Below are 26,839 nucleotides of genomic sequence, written 5' to 3'. Positions count from 1 at the left end.
TGCTACACACCAAGTACTCATGCGTTCTCCTGCTCAGGCTGTGAATGGCCGGTCATTTCCAGCTGCGAGCTATGGGTGAGGTGGGCTCCTGTTCACAGCAATCCTTTGCATCTTCCAGCAGAGGCTCTGAAACACTCAGTACAGTAGGGAAACATCACAGGTCCCGTGGGATGAACGTCCATCTGAGCCCTAGTTTACAGATGGTCCCTCTCGAACCTCCCATGACTATAGGGGTCTGGCAGAGAGGGGTTAATTAGATGGGATTCTGATCAAATGGATGGGTTTTAAATTACACCTTCCAGGGCAGGGCTGGAACAAGTGTGCGGGCCTGGAGTCAGAGCAAGTGGATATCGCCTGCATGTACCCAGCCCGAGACAGAAGTGATCTTATAGCGTCGCTGGTTCTCTCCTTTCCCATCCCTCGATGGGACATTGGCCTTAAACGCTTCCTCTTCTCATAAAACGAATGGTCAAGGGAAGGCCACTTGGGAGCCCCTAGTCATCTACTCAGAAAAGAGAACCAAGGGACACACCCAAAGAAATTAAAAGGCTCCATGTTTTAAATGATCTGGTTGCGGAGCTCATTGTCACAGGACACTCTGACGGCAAAGAGCTTCGTGGGACTAGCCAGTGAGCGTGAGCCTGCAAGACCTGGGGCAGCCCACAGCAGCAAGCCTTCCAGCCTGGCGCACAGAGCCAGGCCCATGCTAGCGGCTTCAAAATAGCCACGTAGACATTGCAGCTTGGGCTCTCAAGGCCACCCCCCTTCACTCCCACTCAAGCCCAACACCTGCACAGCTATTCTGAGCATGAGCCCCGCAAGCCCAGATTGGTGAGCCAGGCTGGGAAACGCACTGCTATGGGCTGCACAGACCTCAAACACAGGTACCAAAGCCAGGTAAAACGCTAGGGGGGAAACAAAGGGACAACAGCCTCCATCCATCAGGACAAACCGGCCATGGGCTGCCTGGGCTTAGGAAGAAATCCCCTCCACAGACATATGTTGTACAGTGCTGAGAACGTGGTCAGCACTCAAATAATACGTAACAGCAATATTATTTGTGGGGATCTACTTATCTTCATCCAGTGTAGCACTAGACAGACAACAGTGCGCTTGCAACAGGCTGAAATTTGGTTTTCACACATGTGCAATAACTGCTCAGGCGAGTGATCAGGTGCAGTGGTGCTAACTGAGCAGTCTTGTGCACACCTGCCCAGTGATGTGTCAGTGAGACGTTACCAAAGCTTCCACTCCAAAGTATCAAAAGCCAGGAAACACAAAGCAAAGAGTGTAAACATACCAGATGGCCCAGCAACAGCTACATCTAACTACAACGGGGAATCACCGAAGCCCCCTTTACTCATTCAGGTGCCCCTCGTATCACCCGCAGGTGCCAAAGGGCACACAGCGTTTCACATCTGCAGCTGCGTTCTGATTCCTGTGTCAGTCCCTTAATGATCTTAGAATCCACCTCCGTGGGGTTTGAATTCTCCTCCCCTCCCAGAGAGTTTGGAATTTGATCCGCTTATGCCTCCTGGAGAGGGCCTTGCTGAGACTCCCAAGGTTAATATGCACTACAGTTTTTCCCCTTCTGTATTTGGCTTCCCTCTTTCCAGCACCAGGTCTCCCCAAGACCCACGTAATTATCATCTGGCAAGGAGAAATCAGTTCATCCTCTCAAGGTGCAGAGCGTTCAGTCCCCACAGGGAGACCAGGGAGCTTCTGCATGAGGAGTTACGCTAACATCGCCTGGACCCAGGGCTCCCTCGACAATAGGATCTGGTTACCTTTTGTGTCCTGCATGACAATCGAGCTGTACTTTAAGAAGGTTATCAGTAGGTTGCTGGTCTGCACATCGGCATCCAAAGGCAGCTCGGCAGAGCCTATAACTGGAATAAAGCAGAAGAAACACATTTAGCCTCTGAATATCAAATACAATAAGCAATGGGAGGATACTCGAGGAACCTGATTCTCAGACACTAGGGTCTGGGTGTAATGAACACACTTGTACATAAGAACAGCCACACTTCATCACACCAAAGGTCCACCTAGCTCAGCATCCTGTCTTCCGACAGTGGCCAATGCCAGATGCCCTGGAGGGAATGATCAAGTGATCCATTCCCTGTTGCCCATTCCCAGCTTCTGGCAGAGGCTAGAGACACTGTCCCTACCCAGCCTGGCTTATAGCCATTAATGGACCTGTCCTCCAGGAACTGATCTAGTTTTTTTTTTTAATCCTGTTATAGTCTTGGCCTTCACAACATCCTCTGGCAAGGAGTTCCACAGGTTGACCATGCGCTGTGTGAAGAAATACTTCCTTTTGTTTGTTTTAAACCTGCTGCCTATTAATTTCATTGGGTGATCCCCTAGTTCTTGTGTTATGAGGAGTAAATAACACGTCCTGATTTACTTTCTCCACACCAGTCACGATTTTATAGACCTCAATCCTATCCCCCCTTAGTGGTCTCTTTTCCAAGCTGAAAAGTCCCAGACTTATTAATCTCTCCTCCTACACAAGCTGTTCCACACCCCAATCATTTTTGTCGTCCTTTTCTGAACCTTTTCCAATATAACTTTTTTGAAATGGGGCAACCACATCTGCATGCCGTATTCAAGACATGGGCATCCAGTGGAATTATACAGAGGCAATATGGTATTTTCTGTCTTATGATCTATCCCTTTCTTAATGATTCTCAACATTCTGTTAGCTTTTTTGACTGCAGCTGCACACCAAGTGGATGTTTTCAGAGAACTACCCACAGTGACTCCAAGATCTCTTTCTTGAGTGGTAACAGCTAATTTAGACCCCATCATTGTGTATGCACAACTGGGATGATGTTTTCCAGTGTGCATCACTTTGCATTTATCAACATTGTAGATCATCTGATCTCACACTCCCCAGTCAGAGGTCTTGTGCCATAGTGAGTAGGGAACAGCTCCTTCCAGAGCCCACACTCCAGCTCCAAGTTCTGGCTAGGGGTCCCAGCTCTCCCCTCCTCCTGACCCCACAAGGGCAGATTACGCTGCTACTTTGGCACTCCAGCGCTTACCAACCCCGGAGGTGACATGTGACTAATGCCAACAGTCCGTGCAGATGAGGCTTCCATCGTTTTCATTTGGAAAGGAACGTGCCCGGGAAAGACCCTGCTGAGTTTCAATTATAGGATTTGAGCCCTTAAGAAACAACTGGGAAGAGGTAAGTGCCAATTGCATGCCAGCCTCCCTCCCTTTTCTCTCTGGGACATTGAAAACTGCCCCCTTCTCCTGAAGGAACAGTCCAGAGCTGAAAAGCTGCAGCAGGGAGAGGTGCTGCACGACCAAGGAGCTTTGCTGTAGGTCAACGCAACGATTTTTTTTTAAATGCCCACCAGTGTTTCCCAGACTAAAGCTTTACAGGCAGCAGCTCTACAGAATTACAGCAGACAGAAGCCAGGTGATCGCGGTTTCTGCTAGCGAAACTAAACAGCCACATGGAGTCATCTGCCCCCAGCTGCATCAGGCCAGGAGGGGGTGAGCATTTCTGATACAGACCTTGCTCCCATCCCCCATGCCCGACACCTCAACACGAGACACGCAGGCAGCAGCCAGTTACCCAGCTAACTGCCCCTCCCCTCAGGTCCCAGACCCCAATCACCTCGGTTTTGGGCTGGACTCAGGCAGTTCTCTTGCTCTCAGACTGCACTGCAGCACCCTGTGATCAGCCATGCTCACCTCGGCAAGTCTAACTGGCTAGTCTACACTGCAGTCAGAGGTGTGATTCCCCGCGCAGGAAGACACACGTGCACTGGATTGATGGCTGCAGGGGTGAGCAGTGAGGGGGCCACCCCAGTACAATCCCATTTGAGACCCCAGGTACACACCAGGCTGGCTAGCCTCAGCCAGGCCGCCAGGGCCGCCCTACCATTTGTACTATGCTGCAGCCAGCACTGCCCCCCGGAGCAGTGACCAGCAGTTAGCACAACACCAAACAGCCTGTTCCCTGCAGAGCCAGGGCATTTCAGGTCTTAAACCAAGAGCTGGGGAAGACCCAACTAGCTTAAGCTGTCTCCACAGCGTCTGTCGGCCTGTCCCTCTGGGCAGTCCTGGCAACTGACCCACTCCCCGTCTCGCTCCTGAAAAGAGTTTTTTAAGTTAGTTCCTGCCTGGCAAAGCAGATGTGTCATTTTGGGCAGGCGCCATTGCCCAGCAATTGCCCCGGTGTTTGCTGGGACGCTGCTTCTCTACAGCCCCTTACGCTGCTCTCCTGCTTTGCTCTTCCGACAGCTCCCCCAGAACGAAAGCACTATGCGTGCCCTTCCCCTGCACAGGCAACCCAGGCTCGCTCGACAAACGGGGCCATGTCCGTTTCACAGCGGCTACCCCTTACATCAACCGAGGCACCAACACTGGCGCAGGACCTGGCAGCCTGCTTGCTAAGCAGCACAGCGTGACACTACCGCTCTGTGAGCTGCACTGGCTGCCTGGGGCTTCCAGCTGGAGTTCAAGGTGCTGTTTTAGACCAATTAAAGCCCTAAAGAGCTTGGGACCTGCTTACTTGCGGGACCCCTTTTTTCAGGCCATAAGGCCACAGACTTGGTCTCATTAGAGGCATGAGCTGGACCCACTTTTGGATGGGAGAAGGAGCTGCTAGCAGCTCCAAGGGGCACCCGCCTCTGGAATCCACTCCCTCTTTTCCATCTGCAGCAGAGCAAGCACACAGCCTATCTATTGGCCTGGCCTTTAAGGGAGAGGAAAGTAGCTGGAGCTTGCACGAGGATTTGGGGTGAGAAGAGGCTGCTGGTTTGATCCTGTAGGCGACTGTATTTTTAATTTATATAAAATGCACTTGGAGGCTGGGACAGGAGCCTTTATATCAATAAATCTAAACAAACACACAGACCGCCTCTCCCTGTCAAACTCCACCACCACATAGAGCTCAGAGGAGCAAACAGGCACGGAAGGGGGAAGGGACCTATCCAGAAATAGAACCCAGGCAACCAGAGTCCAGGGCCTCTGCTCTAAGTCCCGAACAGCGGCTGCCCTGAGCACTGCAGCACACGGTCCTTAGCAGGCCAGTGTTCCACACTCAGCAGCAGGGCACTGAAGTCACGAGAAAGTTCCAGCCCCAGTTCCGATTTCTGGCTCTGTGTCTCAAAGTCAGATCCCTTCTGATGTTTTCATTTTTAAAAGCAACCCGACATTCCAGTCTATGTGAATGTGCAAGGCAGGAAACAAGGGGATCAAACCCGGCACTGACATGCAGAGGGGCCAAACAGGAGTGGGGGTTACATGCAGCTCATGGAAGTCTGTACTCGTCTCTAGCACAAAGCTGCAGTCTGCAGAGATGACGGGGCCAAGCAGCCAACGGGGCGTGGCAGTTTGAATCAAACTGGAGTAGTGCAGGATGCGGCCTTCAGTTTCTGGAGGTTGCACTTCTCCAGGGTCTGTCAGCAGCTCCATTTAATGCAGAGGCTCCTGATGTGTTGCTAACGTGACTCTCAAACAGCAAAGTCCGTGCACCCTCTAGTATGGAACTGGAAACTTTCTTATCCCCAATATTATGAATTGCTCATGAAGATTTAGCCAAGGTCGGCAACAGAATGGCTCCTACCAGAGCCACTATGATGTATGCTGTTGATGAATATTAAACAGTAAGCAAATCAGCATTTAGATACCATGGTGACAGGCACCTTAGATTTGTATATTACGGATGCACAGTTCACAGCAAACAGAAACAGTCTTATGAAAAAAAATCACTCTGCAGAACCCATCACTGCTGAACCCAGGTAACCCTACAGCTGTAGCTTTTTTATGAAGATATAGGTTTTATTTTGACATTTTAAAGGACTTAATTAGTGTTACAGGCTAACAGCCGGAGGAATTTCAATTTGGAACACGAGCCTGTTTTTAAACCCAAGTTGCACAGAAGAGCGACCGGAACCCATACATGGATTTTTCCATGCTCTGTATCTTGAAAACAGCTTGGTCTTTTTTTTTTTTTTTAATGCACCAGAAAGCAAGAAAAAAAGCCGTCCATTCTAAAGCTGAAATGCCTTGTGCTAACTCTAAGCCAAGAGCAAATTTTACAGCTGAATTGCAAATCTTGCAAAATGAGAGGAATTCTGACATAGCTTGAAAGTAACAGCACTGTTGGGGAGCAGCACCGTAGTTAAACCAAACCCAGGCTCAGCCCTTGGCATCGCAGAGAGGCTGGATCAGAGATAAGATGACAGGGAATGTAAATGAAAAATGCCTCTCAACATGATCCCTGCAAGTTAAGATCAGCTCCCTTTTCTTAAGCTTAATAACCCTCTGAGCAGTAGGGAGCTGGCAGTGAGGGTTGAGCGCAGCGGCTGTTCAAAGTGGGCTGACTTCTTTCACTAAATGGAGAAGAAAAAAAAAAGCTAGTTGTAGGTAAGCACAATCCTGTGGGTTGTGTAACGAAGTGCGTAGGTGGATACATTAGCAACGAACAGTATGAAAGGAAGCATACGAAGCGCCTGGCCCACTGCATCACACAAAACACGAACACGGGGAGGTTCGAGACAGCTTTTTTTTCAACTGAAGCTTTTGATATCCATGGTAACCAAGCAGAATTCATCCTTTTGGAGAAGAATAGTCTTTAGCCAAGATATTAAATGACCTGAACAGCAGATACAAGAGGGTAACCCACGCTGCTCTCGCTTCAAGACATTGCCAAACTGCGCTTTGTTCAAACAGACTCCATTCTTCTGTTAACCGCTTTCTTCAGTCACTGATGGTGTAATGCTGCTGGATTTCTCAGAGTGAGTTAAGTCTACACAATCTCAAATAAAGAGCTGGTCTATACAGCTCTCGTATGCATTAATGCATACATTAAAGTATCTTGTTTAGAACAACCAGGCTCCCAGATCTCAGTTTAAGCCATCATTTAAAAAGCCAAGCTGAAGAATGGGCAGAGGCAAAAAAAGAAATAGCTCTTGCTTCTCAAACAGCTTGGATTCAAATCCTAGGTTAATTTCCAGCTGGAAACAAGTTCATTAGTGACAAGTAGGCACCCACTGTGGCTAACTGCCTGGGAGATGAGCTCCACCGAAACCTCCTAAAAATCAGACATGTCCATAAACTAAGCTCTTAAAAAAACATTAATTGGGTGGCTCCATCCATGTGGAGACACACTGGGACAGGAAGGCTGTGTCAGTCCTCTCCTAGCAAGATGTGGCTTTAGCTATGGCTTTGGGAAAGATGCCAGCAGTTCCTCTGGGCAGCGTACACAAGAGCAGAAGTCTGTGTGATTCTTCTTATAAGTAGCAGAAATAAAAAGCCATCTAACGTGTCATCTGGCTCTGCTTAACAACCAGGCCTCCCAAAAAGACCACAGAAAATCTCTCTCCAGACAGAATGGCTTAGCCGCCACCTTGAAAAACTGCTTTGCCATTTATTTTATGGCTCATTTTAAATGCTAACCCCCAAAAGAGGCTTAAACATCTCACCGTCTGAAGAAGGCGGAGTGGTCCCGAGTGGAGTGACTGGCGTTGTTGGAATTGGGCTTATCGGCACGGTCACCAATCCCATTTCTGGATGGCTCTGAAGCAAAAACACATGATCTCAAACACACACATTTTATACATTCACGTAATGTAGAGCAACACCCACAAGGTGTATTACCCCAGATGACACAGGCTGCAGATGTGTCGGCAGACACCAGAGCTCAAGGCAGCAGGCTTTCAACCACCACCCTGAGCAGCATGGGGGGATAGATAGCCCAGTGGTTTGGGCACTAGCCTCAGAGTTGGGAGACGTGGGTTCAAATCTCTGCTCCACCACAACCAGCCTGTGCGACCATGGGCAAGTCACTTAGCCTCTCTGCAACAATTCCCCAAGCTGGGACACACGAAGACCAGATGACCTGGTCGTCCCTGCTGGCCTTAATCCCTGCAACTGTGTGTGCAGTGGAGACAGGAGCACTGCCCTGCCTCACAGGTGGTGAGAGGATTGTAAGGCACCCATATACCACGGTGATGGGGAAAAGACACAAATCCACCCACTTTTCTTAGAGTTTCTGGTCACTCCTCCTCCCCCCCCCCCCACAGGTGTTTTCAGAATGACCCTGGAATATTTAATACCTGCCCTTCCAATCCTCCTCTGCCCTTTTAAAATGGGATTGTCATTTGTTTGGTGGGTTCACATTTTAAGACAATGGCAATTGACTATGCTCCTGCCCTGCTGAAAAGCACGAGGGTTCAACAGAACCTAGGACTACAGAAACATCATCATCGATCTGTTTTGCTTCCCTCAAATGCCTTTTCTCCCCAGCTCATCTTCACTAACGGCTCTAGGCCTAATGACTGCTTGAACCTGATTCGCGACAGGCATCTGTTTATTCCAGTCATCTGGTAGAACTGGGGAGATTCTAGAACCTATTCTGTTCTAATCCGGCTGTGATGTAACAAGACTGTTTCATATCATGTCTTATATGCAGATGCATCTCACAATGCTTAATACAATGTGCGGTATACAATGGATTTGAAAGTTAGGGGACCGTGCTGGAGAATGACTAGAGGGATGTAAACCCACACATTTTCTGGGAAGCATGGGCACTTACTACCACTCAAAGTCCAATCCAGGAAATATAGCTTTAAAATACATTTTCCACTGAAAATAGGTTTTCTCCCACGGAATAAAACCAAGGGATATTTTTCCCCCTCAAAAAATAATTCAGCTGTCAGCCAAGGTATACAGCGCCACCTAGCAGCAAGAGATTAGTACGAGCAAGGTACGAGGCGCTACAAAGACAATGTGGATCTAAGTTCAGCCATGCCCAGGTACTAGTGGTTGGAGATTCCTGCAATACTGGGGCAGGTAGAAAATGCGATTTGAGCCAGAAGTTTCTTCCGTTGTTTTTGGGGAGCTTTAAGGCAAGTCATGTCCTACTTCGGACAAGGGTTATTGACAATCCACCCAATGGCTTCATCAGACTGGTACATCCCCGTGTGTGCCTGGGCCTGTCTAAGGCTGCCTGCAACCACAGGCTGGCGGCACAACCAGACTCATTACTGTCTGCCCCCATCATGTCTGCTGTGTGTGCAAACCCAGGGGGCATTCAGAGAATCCACCTGAGCTTTCTGATCAAATCTACGGATGCATCCACTGCTCCTCAGACACAAATCCGGCTTTTACTGTCCCATTTCACAGACTGATACTGTTAGTTCTCAAGACAGGACAATTTACCTACAAAGAAGGTCAACTTCATCACATTATTCACGCAGGTTTGTACAGAAACTAGTGTTTGAAACATGACTCTTCCAGTAGCTGTTTACTCTCTAAAACAAACTGCTGAAATGTGGTGCCACACAGGGGATCAGAGATTAGATTCCTAACTTCCAGGCTAGCAGGGAACAGCCCACCCTCCACGGTGCTTTCTGATCAGACCCTCCAGCCAACCACAGGGCAGCATTACCAGGGTTTAAAGGGAGTCACATCCAGCCCTCCCCAGACACAAAAATGGGTCAGTCTGACAAGAGGCATCCCCCAGAAAACTTCTCCCAAAAACCTTTTTAATTCTTTTCTGTGGTGGGGTGGGAAATAAGAGGCACTGCATATTCTAAGTCACCCTGAATCCAGGCCCTAGCCTGCTTCTGGTCCTATCTGGCTAGGAACTATAACGAAACCCCAAATGACCCAGGGAAAGAAAAGATGGACTGACTGATCTAACTGGTCTTCTCCAGCCCTGCCCTGGATTGGCTGTTGAAGCGCTTTTGTGGTTAAGCTTCCCCCCAACTCAAAGGAAACTCACTGAATTGGGTCCCACCTGTGCCAATACGGTGATGAAGTTCCGGTTTAAGTGAACGGCTTCATAGAGGGCCAGAAGAATTGCCTCGTTCGTTCTACAAGAGCAGCAGAAAAGCAGAGTTATGGTAAGGGCTGCACTCCAGCGATAGACAGCAGAGCAAAGGTGTGACTCATGATTCAGTGAGCCCAGCCAGAAACACCTTCAAGGGGCCTGAGTTTCAGAGTTTCACGCCCACCCTCTGAGAGCCAAGCGCTCGTTATTTAAGTTGGGCACCCTCAATTACTAGTCACTTCTGAAGACCATGGTCTTGAACCCCCTCAACCTTCCACCGAAGGACTCACCTTGTTCCTCACTCTCAAGCATTGCTTCCCTCCTTCAAGTCCCTGCATTTGAGAGAACAGAGCATCCAGCTGCCTCCACCATCCCCTATTTATGTTGGGCTGTGGATGGAGGAGCAGCTTCTTCCCTCCTGATTTGAAAGGAAAGCGCTCCTTGGGGCAGGAAGCTGTGTCCACCACTATGATCTCCAACACCAAACACAAGAGTGGTGCTCCATGAACAGTAATTCCCTTCCCACTCCCTACATCCAACACTCATGGACAGCATTACAGAATGCTCCCCAGACACAGCCAGCCTCCTACAACCCCAGATGCTTCATTCGAGTCCCAGCCTCGCCCATTGTTTGCAGTTGCAAGGTACCATTTTGGTTGCCCCGCCAGAGCAGACGTTGCTTCTGCTTGTTTTTCTACATTAAAATGGCCCCATAACGGAACAGCAGCAGGTGACAGTTTGCAATTCAGAACCAGCAAGGTAAATTGCCGTTCACTGTGCGATAATATCTGTGTACTTACTGGACAGAGATTTTCTCATCGGCATCGGCTATGAACATGCTGCCCACCTGTGGAAGGAAACAGTATTGCACAGCGTTAGGAAAAGCTGTTGTCTTTGCTTGCAGCTAGCAAGAGCAGGCCTGGAGAGGACCTGAAAGGCCCTGGCTGGCTTGCAGCTGAGGAGCAGGACAAGGCAAGTCCCACAGCTTCCTTTTCCAGGTGGCCATGAGCTGCCCTTGGAAGAAGCCTCCCCCAGGACGTCTCGTAGCGACAGCTAACCCCTGCTCAAATGACAAAAAAGATGATGACTGATTCCCAGAGCTGGATCTCTCAATGGGCTCCCCATACAGCCACAGACAAAACCCTGTAGGTTTATGGCAATGCATTTCCCATCACATTGTGCCAGCAACACTGCTCTAGGTCTGGCAGCTCCTACAGAAGAGCAGCGATTTATCTTTTTTATGACAGAGGCTGTTTTAAAATAAGTCATGTGCAGCTTTTCAAAATGAAGACGGAGAAGAAAATATTTCCGATTCTCAACCAAAAAATACTGAGCTCCTTGCAAAGTCCAGCAATGTGATCTGTGGTGGCATTCGCACCCCTCATGTTCCCCTCTTCAGAGCCTGATCCAAAGCTCTCTGAAGTCAATGGAAAAACTCCTGCTGAATTCAGTGGATTTTGGATTAAGGTCTCACATAGTCCCATATACTTTATTTATCTTTTAAATACTGAAAAAATGCTTTTTCCTCACTCACCATATTGGTTAAGGCTGAGAAAAAGCCACTCTGGTGCTCCTCTTCCTTATCTTTGTACTGCCTGAACAACCAGGGAAACAGCAACAGAAAGTGGGGTGTTACACACGGAAACAGGGTTATGTTATCCAAATCCCTATATAACAGACACATCAGGTCAGGATAAGAGCTGGAAAGCGACAACGTTCATGTTTACTTTTCAAGGAGCTTGTGAAGAGAGCTGCAAAGGGAGTTCAAATCTCTGCTCCAGACAGCCCACGGATTAAGGCAGGGGAAGGTAACCTATGACACACAAGCTGATTTTCAGTGACACTCACACTGCCCAGGTCCTGGCCACCAGTCTAGGGGGCTCTGCATTTTAATTTAAATTTTAAATGAAGCTTCTGAAACATTTTAAAAACCTTATTTACTTTACATACAACAATAGTTTAGTTCTATATTATAGACTTATAGAAAGAGACCTTCTAAAAACGTTCAAATGTATTACTGCACGCGAAACCTTAAATCAGAGTGAACAAATGAAGACTCGGCCCAGCACTTCTGAACGGTTGCTGACCCCTGGATTAAGGTATGCAGTGCTGGGGTAGCCAGGTTGGTCCCAGGATACTAGAGATACACGGTGAGTGAGGAAGCAGCTCAATGAAGCTGGAAAGCTTGTCTCTCTCCCCACGGAAGCCGGACCAATAAAAGGTATTACTGCCCCCCGCCTTCTGTAGCAGGGCACAGTCTGGGGGCTAACAGGAAAGGGTAGCATTGTGTTCTGAGGCAAAGGCCACGCTGCTGCTCAGCCAAGACCTGGAGTGAGATGAGGAGGGGAGCGAGGGAAATCTTAAAGGCATGCTCCCAAATAGCTGAACCACTGAACTGCCGGGAAATAAGGCTCATTAAAACCCTAACTCATAAAAGAAAAATGTTTTCAGTCATTTGTTCGGACTTCGATATTAATTTACTATTTCACAAACCCCAGCAGGGTCTGAGACCATCTGAGCTTACAATTACTTACAATGTGGCAAGCGAGGGCAACAAACCAACTGCTTTGGAGGAGGAAAAGCAGGCTACAGAGAACAGAAATTGCGCAGCTCTTCGGGAAGGAGTGGGGGCATCACAGTAGAGGGATATTTTTTATTCTTTGCTTCACTATGTATCAATATAAATCTAATAACCATACTAAGGGACCTGTTGACTGACTTCTTGTGGGTGTTGCCATAGAAGTAGGTTTTCAGCAGCATTTGCAACACAAAAACCAAAGCACTGGGCTGCTGCATGAGAAAACCTGAAAGTGAAACTATCTAATAAACGAACGCAAAAGTGACCACACACACTTCACTGTCCAGATGAATGAAATACAAAAAGTAAAGTGCCTACATGCTGAAAAGCAAAGCAGATGATACAAACTGACAGTGTTTCTTATATCGAGGGTGTTATTTGCTAAGGAAATCCAGAATCACTAACCCCAAAGGGTTCAAAAAACATGAGAGATTTTACAAACAAGCATCTGGGGCTATCTTCTTGGCCCTCAGAGTTTACTCACTTCAGCTTTTCCAATTTTCTCCACAACCACAAGGGCTAGAAAACTGGTTTTCTGTGAGGTTTTTTTGTTTTGTTTGGGGTGGGGGGGTGAAGAGGTTTGGTAACAAAAGCCAAGATTCTCATGTGCTCTCCCAATTCCAGAAGCTGGGGCTTTAAGAAAAACACCAAATATCCCAAGATCCACAATCAAATCATGGGAGTGGGCAACTCTGGAAATCAGTTTTCATTACCTGGACTGGCGGTTTCCAGCCCTGGGGCACACAGAGAAGCGTTTAATCTGAGTGGTCTAACTTTCAAAGCTCACAACTTCCGATGACTACAATGGGAGCTGCAAGCATTCAGTCCTTCTGAGCGTCCGGTCACTTTGATAGAGGCGTTGAATACCGGCCATTCCTTTTAACCTGACACTGTCTACTTAACTCTCCTGCAGCTGGGCACAGCTTTGGTCTGCTACAGAGACGAGCAACAGGCCACCTCCAGGGCAGGCAGGAGAGTAGCGGAGCATGCTACCAGTGCTCCAGCACAGTAAATTATCAACATCTGTTTAATGGGGGTTAAGAGAACACTGCCCCGGGGCAGATTATCCTATCACTTCCTACTGATGGATTTCTTGCAGCTTCTTCTGAGGCAGCTGGTCCTGGCCCCAGCCTGAGACCAGGTACTGGTTTAGATAGACCTGATCCGATCCAGTCTGGCAATTCCTGCACTCCCAGATAGATTTGTTTGTTTCCGATGGGCTGTCAATGATTTTTCTGGCACAGCGGCACTCAATGAATCATTCATTTTCACATCACAACGTGAGATTTTACAGACAACTCACAAAGATGATGGTAGAAACATACACCAAAGAGCTGTCTGGTTTTCCCTAAGGCCAGGCCTCTCTTGAAGTGCATCTGCCAGATTCCTGCTGGCAAGGACAGCAGTAACAGCCTCAGAGGGTTGAGGGCTTCAAAGCACAAGGCAGTTCCAGCATCTCCACCCGCACCAGGAGCCACATGCCATGAGCCGCCATAACAGAAAACGCTGATGGAAGGGAACAGCAACTCCCCATTGGGTCGAAAACCAATGAACTGTTTCGAAGGCAGATTTACCTGTTGTACTCTGATAATGCCTGGGCGATGACAAGTCCCATTCCCTGCAAGAATACAGAACGGCTTTACACTGCAATCCCACACCACAGAAAATCAATGATATTGACTGCGTGAAGCTCCTCCCCCACCCACATCCCAGGGTGCGACACACAATTTAGCCTGCTAATTATGGAGTCAAAGAGTGTGGCACAATTTAAAACGCCAGGGCCCTAGCCAGGGGTCAGCATGGATTAACACTAACCAGGCCTGGGAAAGTTAAACAGACGTTCCAGGGGAGAGAGATCTACCCCAAGGAGCTGGCAGCATGAAAGCTCTCTCATCCCCCAACCTCAGCCCAGTGGAGAGAGCCTGGAAAGCCAGCTGGTGTCAGAGCAAAGATAGATGCTAAGCCCCAGCTCACAGTGAAAGCCTCAGCTACAGGCAGGCTTTAAAAATCCAACAGAGCCAGCTTAAAATCCGTCGACCACCATATAGGCTGATGTGATACAGTCATGGCAGTTCAATCTTATGAGCAGACAAAAACCTGGCACAGAAACAGGAAAGTCCAGATGAGCCTGGGGTTTCTTCTTTAGCTTAAAGCTTCCTAATTCCAATATTCCAGACATCATGAAGGTTACAGTAACAGGTGGCGGGACAAACCTCACAAACCAACGTACCAGACCTTCCACACCTGCAAATGCAGCCTGAATTTGATATTTAAACTCAAGATATTTTAAAAAGCTTCCAAATCAACCACATAACCAGAAGGACCAAACATCATCCGTTAAAATTACATGAATCTGGGACAATTCTGCGTCTGTATGGGACAAGAAAAAAAGCTCAAAATCATCTTAAATTACACGGCCACTAACACTGGGAAACCCCTTCATCAGTAGATCTCAAAACCTAAATGAATCTCAGGGTAGCTCTGAGAGTTATGTATGATCTCCATTTTACAGCCGGGGAAACTAAGGCAGAGCTAGGTCACATGACAGAGTGAGTCAGTGTCCAACAGAATAAGTCCTGGCTCCCAGTCACCTGCTCTTACCCCTAGACAACAAATCCCTTCCTGCACATGATTCAGAAGGAAACTTTAATATCTGATATCCACTCGGCAACATTAAGGAAAAGTGTCAATACAGAAGAACTAGGGGTTCTCATTTCAGTCGCATGCCCATGCTGGCAGACAGTAAACTAAGTTGACATGGGATGGGGGGGACACAAATGATATGTTTGTCCTGCACCAGGCAGTAGTCTACACTCTGCACAGCTGATTCTATTACAGCGAGAAAGTGCCTATGACTGCAAGGGCCACTTTGGGCAGCAAACCTCGAGGACACAGAGATGGCCGATTTTAGCATGTTTCTTTCTACCCGTCCAGGTCCTTATTCCAACTAAACACTGAATTGTTACTTGATCAAGAATCTGTCTCTCTCCTCCACTCCTAGAAGTTGATTTAGTTGGGGTTGGTTTGAGCAGAGGGTTGGACTAGACAACCTGAGATCTCTTCCAACCCTAATCGTCTATGATTCTAAGTCTCAAAGGTGCCACTAGCAGGGAGGCCAGTTATGCTAATGCTCTCTGCTGTAGCACAATCCCCTCCTGGCTAGGTCAAGACACACAAGGACAGAGCCCAGGAGAAGGTTCCAAGGAGCTGGTTACTCACGTTGAGCGTGGCCTCGTCATCTACAATAGAGAGTTTCACAATGTAGGGATTCACCGACTGTTAAGCAAGAGAAGAAAGGAAAGTTTGGTCTCTGGTTAAAAAAAAAAAAAAAGCCTATTGGCTAGTCAGCAAAGTTTCCACAGCTTCCCCTGGAGGTTTCTTCCCACTGCCCCCACCCACAATACAACAGCAGCCATTCATTGCATTTCAACCACTGGGCTCTGGTTCCCCTCCGTCTGCTCAGCCTCCCAAGGAACTGATAGTCTTTCTGGCTTTGCCCTCAGTGAAATGAGCCCCTACTGGTTCAGCTACACGTTCAATATTACCTTTTATTACCAATTCGGATAGCTTGGTATGCATCACACAACCCTTCCATTACCGACACCTGGCACTGTGCAGCAGGCACTATGCAGCAGGGGCTGAACGTTACCATGGTCTGAGACTTGTGACTATGCCAATAACTGCTTCAGTGAAGCACCAGGGAAGGCCTGATATGTTAAGGACCCGTCTATCACAAACTGCCAGGACTGGAGCTCAATCCTTCCAAGTTCAGACTGCTGAAAGCTTGGAATCCAAGGAGCAAACAAATCATCTGTACCAGATGACCGGAGGATAGCTAGCAGAACGCCAATTTTTTAAAAAGGCTCCAGAGGTGATCCTGGCAATTACAGGCCGGTAAGCCTGACTTCCGTACCAGGCAAATTGGCTGAACCTATAGTAAAGAACAGAATTATCAGACACCGATAAACACAATATGTTGGGGAAGAGTCAACATGGTTTTTGTACAAGGAAATCATGTCTCACCAATCTCCTAGAATTCTTTGATGGGTGTCAAACAAAAATGTGGACAAGGGGGATCTAGTGGATTTAGTGTACTTCGACTTTCAGAAAACCTTTGCCAAGGTCCCTCACTAAAGCAAAGTAAGGAGTCATGGGATAAGAGGGAAGATCCTTTCATGGACTGGTAACTGGTTAAAAGACAGAAAACTAAGGGCAGGAATAAATGGTCAGTTTTCACGAGACAAAGAGGTAAATAGTGGTGTCCCCCAAAGATCTGTATTGAGACCAGCGCTGTTCAACATATTCACAGGTGATCTGGAAAAAGGGGTAAACCATGAGGGGGGCCAAGTTTGCAAATGATACAAAATTACTCCAGTTAGTTAAGTCTAACACAGACTGTGAAGAGTTACAAAGGGATCTCACAAACCTGGGTGACTGGACAACAAAATTGCAGATGAAATTCAGTGATGAAAAGTGCAAAGCAGTTCACTTTGAAAAACATCATCCCAACTATATATACAAAATGATGGGGTCTAAATTAGCTGTTACCACTCAAGAAAGAGATCTTGGAGTCATTGAGGAGAGTTCTCTGAAAACATTCCCTCAATGTGCAGCGGCAGTCAAAAAAGCGACCAGAATGTTAGAAACCATTAGGAAAGGGATAGATCATAAAACAGAAAATATCACAATGCCACTGTATAAATCACTGGTACACCAACACCTTGAATACTGCTTGCAGTTCTGGCAGCCCCCTCTCAAGAAAGATATACTAGAAATGGAAAAGTTACAGAGAAGGACAACAAAAATGATCAGGATATGGAACAGCTTCCATATGAGGACAAATTAAAAAGATTGGGACTGTTAGGTTTGGAAAAGAGATGACTGAGGGGGGATATGATAGAGTTCTGTAAAATCATGAATGGTGTGGAGCAAGTGAATAAGGAAGTGTTAGTTACCTCGTCACATAACACAAGAACCAGAGGTTACTCAATGAAATTAATAGGCAACAGGCTTAAAACAAATACAAGGAAGTACTTCTCCACACAATGCACAGTTAACACGTGGAACTCCTTGCTGGGGGATGTTGTGAAGACCAAAAGTATGACTGGGTTCAGAAAAGAATTAGATAAGTTCCTGGAGGACAGGTCCATCAATGGCTATTAGCCAAGATAGTCAGGGATGCAACCCCATGCACTGGGTGTCTCTAAATCTCTGACTGCTAGAAACTGGGACTGCACAACAGGGGATGGATCACTTGATAATGGCCCTGTTCTGTTCATTCCCTCTGAAGCACCTGGCTCTGGCTGCTGTTGGAAGATAGGATCCTGGGCTAGATGGACCTTTGGCCTGGCCCAGTCTGGCCATTCTTATGTTGATCTGAACTCCCAGTTGAAGGAAATTTCCAGACTAAGCCCCTGTAGAGAAGCCACTAATATTTTAAATAGCATTTTTCATTATTAAAAAAGTTTGTTTATTCCAAGTTGTTTCCCCGTCAATGCAGAGACTAGCCAAGGCAATTTGGGACTGGCTCGAACAAACAAAAGAGGGGCAGGGGAAGGTTATAAATGTCCAGCAAAGATCCTTCAGATGCACCCTCAATTTATCAAACATTTTATCACTGAGTTACCCAACTTTACAACTAGCTTGTCAGAGATGCGGTGCCTTGCTCAAGGTCACACAGTGAGTCAGGAACAGGGCAGGCCAGAGCCCAGCCCCCTCCCAAGCTTTCAGCCTCGTGACAGTTACGTTTAGGAGTTTAAACCCAGAGGAGATAGTATATCAGGACAGACCAATGGTCTGTCTCCAATAGCATCCAGTATTGTATGTTTGAGACAACGGCCGAAAACCCCTACAGTCCACCTCACTGAGCAACACTACCCCATGGGAAAAGAACGGGGAAATTCCCTGACCACAGTGTACGCCTTGAGGCTGGAGGAAAGAGCCCTTTGAGTAACTGCATATGCCATTCTTCATATAAATATAATCTTCAAAAACGAAATAGAGTCTTTGCTCCGGTAATCTCCTGCAACAATGAGTTCCACCAGTTGCTGATTATATGCAGCTGACAACCATTTCCTTTTACCTTTCTTGAGTGTACTAAGTTGAAGTGTTCTCTTGCTCTACTACGAGAAGGATGGGAGACAAGGAGTACAGTCTTCTCAATATCTAGACCTCTGTCACCTCTCTCCTTAGTCACACCCTTCCAAACTAGAGAGACCAAATCATTTTAACTTCTCCTCACAAGGGAGCCCCTTCCCGTGTGTCTAATTAATTTTCACTGTCCTTCTGTGAGCCTCTCGTCTTACTGGAATGCCTTTAACAAGAGGAGGTGATCACAGACGCACACACACACCCCGTGGTTTATATAATGGCGTTATTCTCTATTCCCTGACTCCCACTTGTGAGGGCTGTCACAGCACACTGAGAAGACTATTTCCCTGAGCTGCCCACAGTGAATCAGAGACCAGTCCCCTACTCGGAGATGTTACAAGTCATTCTGAACCCACCCACGTATCGGAGTAATTCCAGTTCATCCTTTCTGTGTGCATTAGCTCACACTATGATCTATCCAAATTGACATCGAGTTGCCCACGTATCCATTTACATTAGGCCTTCCTGGCATTCCTCACTCACCTCTCTCATCTCTCCCCACAGTTTCAGAGTGTCCTTTATTTTCTTCTGCAAGAGATTTTTGCTAAAGTTTTAGGAGAGTAAATAAATTGCACCTGCCATTTTCCTATCTCCCCCTGTGGGTTCCAGCCTTAGAAGCTAGGTAGGAAGCATTTTTAGTAAGGCAAAAGTATTGAGAAGCCACTAGAACATCACTGTTGTAGTACCAGGAGGGCTGAGATAGATCTTCAGCCTCCAACTGCCTCTCCTGAGAGAAAACAGAAAAATACTGTATTACCCAGCACTCCGGAGGAAGCTGATCTTTTCTAACCGTGACCTTCACAGAAGCAGCATGGCAGCACTCACTCTCTATTCACCAGACAGGAGTTAGAGTCAGGGCCGGCTCCAGGCCCCAGCGTGCAAGCGCGTGCTTGGGGCGGCATGCCGCGGGGGGCGCTCTGCCGGTTGCCGGGAGGGCAGCAGGCGGCTCCGGTGGACCTCCCGCAGGCATCCCTGCAGAGGGTCCGCCAGTCCCGCGGTTCCCTGGGGGAGATCCACCAGAGCTGCGGGACAGGGGAGCTGCAGAGCGCCCCCTGCGGCGTGCCGCCGTGCTTGGGGCAGCGAAATGGCTAGAGCTGGCCCTGGTTAGAGTCTCATTCCTGGAGATGATACACACTCAAGGGACATCTCTTATAAGCTACCAAAGTCAATTACTGATAAATCGTACAGAAGCAGAAACAAACACAGTCAGGGAACCCCACAAGGACAGCCCAGCTACAAGCTTAACAGAGCAGACCCACTGCATGAATGTCATGCAGTCAAGTGACCAAAACCATTCTGAATTCCTCCACAAGTGTAGCAGAGCAAAAGCGATTCATGCACTGACCACCCAGCTACTTACTAAACCAATGGAAACCAGAAATTCTTCACAAAGAAAACAAAGGGAAAATACAGGCTAAATACACATAATCTCAACAATATTAGTCAATCAGACAAATGCAATCCAGATAGGGTGACCAGATGTCCCGATTTTATAGGGACAGTCTAGATTTTTGGGTCTCTCTCTTATATAGGCTCCTATTACCCTCCACCCCTGTCCTGATTTTTCACATTTCCTGTCTGGTCACTCTAAATCCAGAGTCCATTCATTTATGCATTCGCTGCACAGTCATGGTGGAATCACACAGCTGTACAGCCACCCCTGCAATTCACCCTCTCCCAGCCAGAGGGTCGGGCGCCGCAGCCAGGCCTTCTAAGCAGGGAACTTTGGTCCAAGTGATGAGTGCGGGCAGAGCCATTCATCTCCCTAACGGCACTAGGGGATACCGTTTCAGAGCCTACCTCCCTCACTACTACACAGCCACCAAGGAACTGCTTCCACAGGGCAACAGAGAAAGGAGGAATGAGGGGGAAAAGGAGTCACCCAGCCTGCTAAGTGGAGCCTCCAAGCTCCTCGGTGCAAGCAGGAGAGTGGAGGGAGAAGAGGAGTGTGACCTGTTTACCTTGGCATCCCCCCTGCCATTCTTCAGTCAGTTAGGCCAACAACCGGGGTTAGGGGCAGGGAACAGCTCCAGAGCCTGACTCCTCAGCCACACTGAAAGCTCAGCCTGAAGTTGATAGAGAGACCAAAACAGCCCGGGGCTGGAGGCCTGAGAGAGGAAAAAGCAGAACTAACTGACTTCTTTTAGGTTGGGGATTGTGTGCGAGTTTTGAAACTAACAACCAAAGGAACACTACCAGCTAATTAGACAAGCACAGGAACTGAAACAAACTGAGAAATAAACCCCCTTACAATGTTTGACTCCCCTCAAAAACATTGACTCCCATGTCTTATAAGAAAATGTGAACGGTAACTCATTTTTTCTAAACAGACCAATTTCAAGTCATTTATGTCTCTGACAGAGCTCCTTTTAAATAGCATGTCCTCTGACTTTCCTTTTCAAATTCTCTTTCAAAAGATGTGATCACAGGTTTTCTGCTCCCTCCTTGCTAAAGGGTCTTTTTCAAAGACAGATTGATTAGTTGGCATCAGTGAAACTTACTAGACACAACAAAGCACTGCCACGCACAGAGCCCTGCATGGATACAAATCTGTATCCACATCCCACGAAGTGGGTATTCACCCACGAAAGCTCATGCTCCAATATGTCTGTTAGTCTATAAGGTGCCACAGGACTCTTCGCTGCTTTTACTGTATCCACATCGGGTCTGCAGATATAAACCGGATATCCGCAGATTCACATCCATCTGCAATCCTCAAACATGGTCCATGGATATCTGCAGAGTTGCAAGGCTCCAGCTATGCAAACAGCAAACAATGCAACAGAAAAAAATATTTTAGCTAACATCTTTCAGTTCTCCTCATCTTAGGCAATGTTTGTAACTCTAGCAGGTACAACATTGCCAGGCAGAAATTGATTTTTCAAGTGAATGTGGTTTTTTAAAGGGATATATCAACTTAAGTCACTGTTCCATCTGCATTTCATTTTTTCATCTCCTACCCTCACAAGTAACACTTCAGGTGGCTAGAAATAGTACAGATTAGAGAAAAAAGATTATTGTCCCTCTCTGCCCAAGTTTATTTTCTGCATTTGAAAGGCCTGTGCATAGCTAGTTTCATTACCTCCCTCGTGTAGTCTATTATTTAACTTCCCCTGTTCATGTGGGTCTTTCACAATGCAACAAGGGAGAGTGAAATATTTTCTCTGAAATAAGAATGATTATAAAACTACCAGGAGTGACAGAGCCACTTGGGCAGGTATCATAACCTGGAACTACTTTAAACTCTGTTTCTGAACAAGACTAGATTTCAGGTTGATGTTGCCCCTTTACAGTTCTGTATAAAGAATCCACATCTCTTCAGTTCCTATAACAGAAGCTAACCAGAGAACTGAGATATCTAGTGCAGCTGCATTGGTGACGAAATCTTGGACAGATATTCCACGTGGAGATGTAAAGGAGGCTAGAAAACAGATCTCAGAACTCTGAAATAATGTGTTCATACAAACACACTGGTGCTTTCTTTAGACACACACACAGAATCATAGGCAACTAATCAATTCCCAGCCCAATTAGATTTCCTTAAGCAACTGGAACAACAATTCAGCAACCTAGGACAGACAAAATAAAAGGGAACTGATAATCAGTAAGCCAGTCAAAGTGAAAAGAGACATATGGGAATGCAAAGGAAAATAGGCCCTGAAACCATTTGACATACCGACAGCCAAGCACCAAACAATCCAAACTCTAAAAATGCCCAGGGAAGGCAAGGGAAAGGTGGCTAGTCTCCCTCCCAACCAGAATAATTGCTGCATTGTTACAGGCAGAGCTGGTAACACAGAGAGCTGCCTGACACTACCCATGAGACAACCCTGCTTTCAGTTGCTTTTAACTTTGCCAAACTCTGTTTGGGCTGAAATTTCCCTTGCCAGATGTCAGCCTTAGGCTGATTAAGAAGAGAACCATGTCAGCAATTCATTAATTTTGAATGCCCAATTTGAGATGCGTAAGACCTGATTTTGCAGCGTGCTTAGCAAGGTGTGGCACTTTATAGCAGGGCTTTGGAGCAGAGCCCGGAGCAGCTCCAGAGCAGTGGAGCTGCAGGTTTTTGCCTGGAGCTGGAGCGGAGCCGGAGCACAGCTTCAAAGCCCTGCTTTCTATGTTCACAGCCCCAACAGCTCCAGCTGCGGCTGTGAGTGCTCAGCACTTCTGCAAATCAGACCCCGGGGGCTAAGTCAGGCACCCACAAAATGAGGAACAAACAGCTAGTGACCACTTTTGAAGTCTGGTTTAAGAACAGCCCAGCACTCACAGAAACTCTGGGGCAGGGCAGAGACAGAATCCAGTTTTCCAGGGCAGCATTCGACTGCCTTCATCATGAGACCATCTTTTCTCATCCTGCAACACTCTGCCTCATTCACTGCATGCTTTCCAATTTTTCCAACAAATGAAGCAGGGGTCCTACAGACACAGGGGGGCACAGTTTCAGAGCCTATCTCCCTCACTACTACATAGCCACCAAGTAACTGCTTCCACAGGGCAACAGAGAAAGGAGGAATGAGGGGGAAAAGGAGCCACACAGCCTGCTAAGTGGAGCCTCCAAACTCCTCGGAGCAAGCAGGGGAGTGGAGGGAGAAGAGGAGTGTGACCTGTTTAAACGGAGCAAAACAGAAGACTATCACAATTTGACGCTTTTAGTAAACACCAACTCATCAACATTAGTGTCCCAGCCAAATTCTAACATGAGAAATTGCCTAAATCCCCCCTGCATTTCATTTAGATATGTCATTCTTCCTTTGCATACGATTAGCCCCTAGCATATTGTGAACAGTACAGCAATATGAACATACACAAGGAAACCTTAATATATATCCTCTCTTCCTCGGTCAGGAATGAAGTCAGATAGAAACATGTCTGTATTTCATGATTAGTGAAAAACTTAAAGAGTCCAGAATTCATGTTTCCAAACAATTAAATTCAAAATCCCAACATTGAGGAAAACTCTTACAAGAGACAATTATAATATCATTCCTCATGTAAAGAGACACTGACATTTCACATGTATTTTACCATTTCTTTCATTTTCTTTCTTAAGAATAAGATCAGCAGAAAAAAAAACTTTGCAGAAACACAAGCAGATTACTAAATACAACATCCCAGTTTGGAAAAGGAAAGGAGAATTATGTTTCTTGAGAAGAAGGCAAGTAGAGAGACGCAGAGCCACATATCTCACCCTCCTAAGGAGTTGTAAGCTGTGACATTTCAGCTCATCCTCTAGTCACATGACCAGCATCTCTCCAGAGAGTTCTAAATTCTTTTGACTTGATAGTCAGCTCCAAGTCACATGTCCAGAGTCTGAAACCCAAGGCAACTCTATAATAACTTACTTTTCTTCAGAGAAAATATATTTTACATACACACACAGGCTACACATTAACTATTCTTTCAAGAGGGCTTCCTGCACATCAAAGTAAAGTATTTCCATAGATAAAGTGCAAAACCCCTGAACAGCTCTCCTTTGTACTTGTATATACATACCTGTTTCGATACCTGCACCTTTCTAGAGACACGTACATGTAAAAGAAACATATAGAAACAGATAATGTCAACATGGGATGGGGAAATTGCTGACATGTTCTCTGCCAATGAGCATGCAGGTGTTGTGCCCAGTGCCTGTAATTGTCTGTTTTTACCCTGCTAAATGCTTCAACACCTATTCCTAAAAATGATATGGCTGGCAGCACTGCAGTTCTTGTGGGGCTCGCATCCCAAGGACAAACTGGCTGAAGAAAGAACAGGAGTACTTGTGGCACCTTAGAGACTAACGAATTTATTTGAGCACAAGCTTTCATGGGCTACAGCCCACTTCGTCGGATGTATCTTTAAGGTGCCAGAAGTACTCCTGTTCTTTTTGCAGATACAGACTAACACAGCTGCTACTCCGAAACCTGGCTGAAGAAAGACATCAGGGTAACAAAATGGCTCTCTGCACCCAACACCTACCTCATATTTTCTGTAGTTAACTAGCAAAGCAAGAAGCACAACAGCATCATAACCATGCTCCCTGCGACTAGGTGGGTTGGACAGAATCTGAAACAAGAAGCAGGAATGAATCATTAACCAGTAGCTGACTATGAAACATAGCTAGTTTCCCGAAGAAGCAAAGCCAAGCAGAACAATATGTAACGTATCAGCATATTACGTGCTAAGTGATGTACGAGTAAGGCCCTACCAAATTCACAGCCATGAAAAAAATGTCAGATGATGAAATCTGGTCTCCCCTGTGAAATCTGGCTATTGTAGGGGGCCCCAGTATTGTTACCCTTCGGCACTGCCTTCAGAGCTTGCCGGCTGGAAAGTGGTGGCTGCTGGCCAAGCACCCAGCCCAGAAAGCAGCGCCACCACCAGCATCAGTGCAGAAGTACAGGTGGCCTGGTATTATATTGCCACTCTTACATCTCCACTGCTGCTGGTGGGGGCACTGCCTTCAGAGCTGGATTCCTGGCCAGCAGCAGCCGCTCTCCAGCCACCCAGCTCAGAAGGCAGTGCCGAAGGGTAGCAACACCATGACCCCCTGCAATAGCCTTGCAATTCCCTTCCTGACCCTCTTTTGGGTGAGGACCCCCACGGTTACAACACTGTGGAATTTAAGATTTAAATATCTGAAACCATGACATTGAAGATTTTTTTAAATGCTATGACCCTGAAATTTACCAAACTGGACTGTGAATTTGGTAGGGATTTAAAACAGTATGTATGAGATTTAAAACAGTGAATTGCAATGCTTAGAAGAAACCAAAGAGAGCCAGTTATGTAGCACAGGCTTACAGAGAGCAAAATGTCCCAGCTACAGCATCACCCAGCACTGGATGTGACAGTATCTCAGTGTATTGCCAGTATACACTCAAATACTTCTCCTAAAAGCATACCATATCAAAGGGGAGAAAGTTGCTGGAAATACCCAGGCTGACTGTCATAATAAGTTCCTCTAGTCTAGAAATCCTCCGTGAAATTAGACCCACAGAGCTATTCACCTGCTTTCTGAGCATAAAAGGCACAACTTAACAATTTTAAAAGCCCAACAGCGACTGAAACCAACACCCTGGAGTAAGGAGGTGGAAGCATTATAAAAATGTACCACTGAGCTAGGAGTAAGAGGTTGACACATAACACCAGCAAGCCTCTGTTGTATTTAAAGCACCGAACAGTAAATGCACAGATGAAAGTTTGATACTACAGGAAAAGACCTAACCAGCCAGAGATGAGAAACACTTACCTGTAAAATAGCTTCAAATATACTGTTAATCATCACATATTCCAGGATTGTGTTCTGGCTGATGTTGTCTGTCACCTGGAAGCAATCAAAGGCTTTTTAAAATGATGACTGAAGCTCCATAATCTCTAACGTTCTGTAACAGCCTCCGGCGTGCGCAGAAATGGGCACGTTCCCCTACTGAACAGCCGGGTAGGACTAGAGCAGAGCAGAGTGGGAATAGCGTGCAGGCTCACCCGCCTCCCAACTCCTTTCCTGTGTGCACCCCAGTCACTGCACCTGCCAGGAGTGTCTCAGGGTACGTCTTCACTACCCATCATATCAGCGGGTAGCAATCAATTGCTCGGGGATCGATATATCGCGTCTTATCTAGACGCGATATATCGATCCCCGAACGCGCTTATATCGATTCCGTAACTCCACCAACCCAAATGGAGTTGCGGAATCGACAGGGGGTGCCGCGGACATCAATCCCGCGCCGTGAGGACGGTGAGTAATTCGATCTTAGATACTTCAACTTCAGCTACGTTATTCACGTAGCTGAAGTTGCGTATCTAAGATCAATTTTCCCCCGTAGTGTAGACCAGCCCTCAGACTCTGTGCAACGCAGGAAACTTCCACGTCTGTGTGTGTAACTCTCAGTCCCAGGGACAGACCAACTTCCTTATATACTCATCACACAACAACAGACAGAGTAACACTCCCAGTCCCAGGCCCCTTCCCCTCCCAAGGGTGGAAACAACTGAGCTGGCCCGGAATCATCCCAGTACCCGTCGAAGAGCACATCTGGGCATCAGGACGGGCCAGTTCTTTGCTAGCCAGCAGCCCTTCCAAATCCATGGGGCTGCCACCCAGTGCTCTTTAACGCAGCTGCTCCCCAAAGCAACAATTCTGGAAATGACACATGGCCATTAAAGACACGGCTCAACTGACACTGCAACGTCAGCCCGGGAAGTAAGATCATTCTGGAAGTAGCACTTCCAGCAACTGTACCCTGTACCACACTTTGTTCTCTGCACTCACAGATCCCCCCATCCTCCTGCCCCAGGAGCACCTCGGTCAGTTCGCCAGCACTCCT

At 47.1% G+C, this 26,839-nt stretch overlaps 1 protein-coding gene across 5 annotated transcripts in view; it reads right to left on the bottom strand.

The window, feature by feature from the left end:
• ARMH3 (armadillo like helical domain containing 3) overlaps nt 1-26,839 on the bottom strand; it is a 211,524-nt gene that overhangs the window by 149,083 nt on the left and 35,602 nt on the right. For 4 of the 5 annotated variants that reach the window (XM_030570419.1, XM_030570423.1, XM_030570424.1 and 1 more), the window contains exons 7-15: nt 25,765-25,839; nt 24,492-24,578; nt 15,600-15,656; nt 13,955-13,998; nt 11,337-11,397; nt 10,603-10,649; nt 9,770-9,845; nt 7,452-7,545; nt 1,788-1,889 (exon numbers count right to left, since the gene is read on the bottom strand). In XM_030570419.1, the coding sequence (XP_030426279.1) occupies nt 1,788-1,889; nt 7,452-7,545; nt 9,770-9,845; nt 10,603-10,649; nt 11,337-11,397; nt 13,955-13,998; nt 15,600-15,656; nt 24,492-24,578; nt 25,765-25,839 (643 nt within the window). The remainder of the gene's footprint in view (nt 1-1,787; nt 1,890-7,451; nt 7,546-9,769; nt 9,846-10,602; nt 10,650-11,336; nt 11,398-13,954; nt 13,999-15,599; nt 15,657-24,491; nt 24,579-25,764; nt 25,840-26,839) is intronic. The other variant, XM_030570422.1, reaches the window with a different exon arrangement.

The sequence above is a fragment of the Gopherus evgoodei genome, chromosome 7 (assembly GCF_007399415.2).
Source record: "Gopherus evgoodei ecotype Sinaloan lineage chromosome 7, rGopEvg1_v1.p, whole genome shotgun sequence".
Classification (NCBI taxonomy): Eukaryota; Metazoa; Chordata; order Testudines; family Testudinidae; genus Gopherus; species Gopherus evgoodei.
The sequence above is the reverse complement of the archived record's forward strand: the minus strand, read 5'-3'. Positions and strand labels throughout refer to the sequence as shown.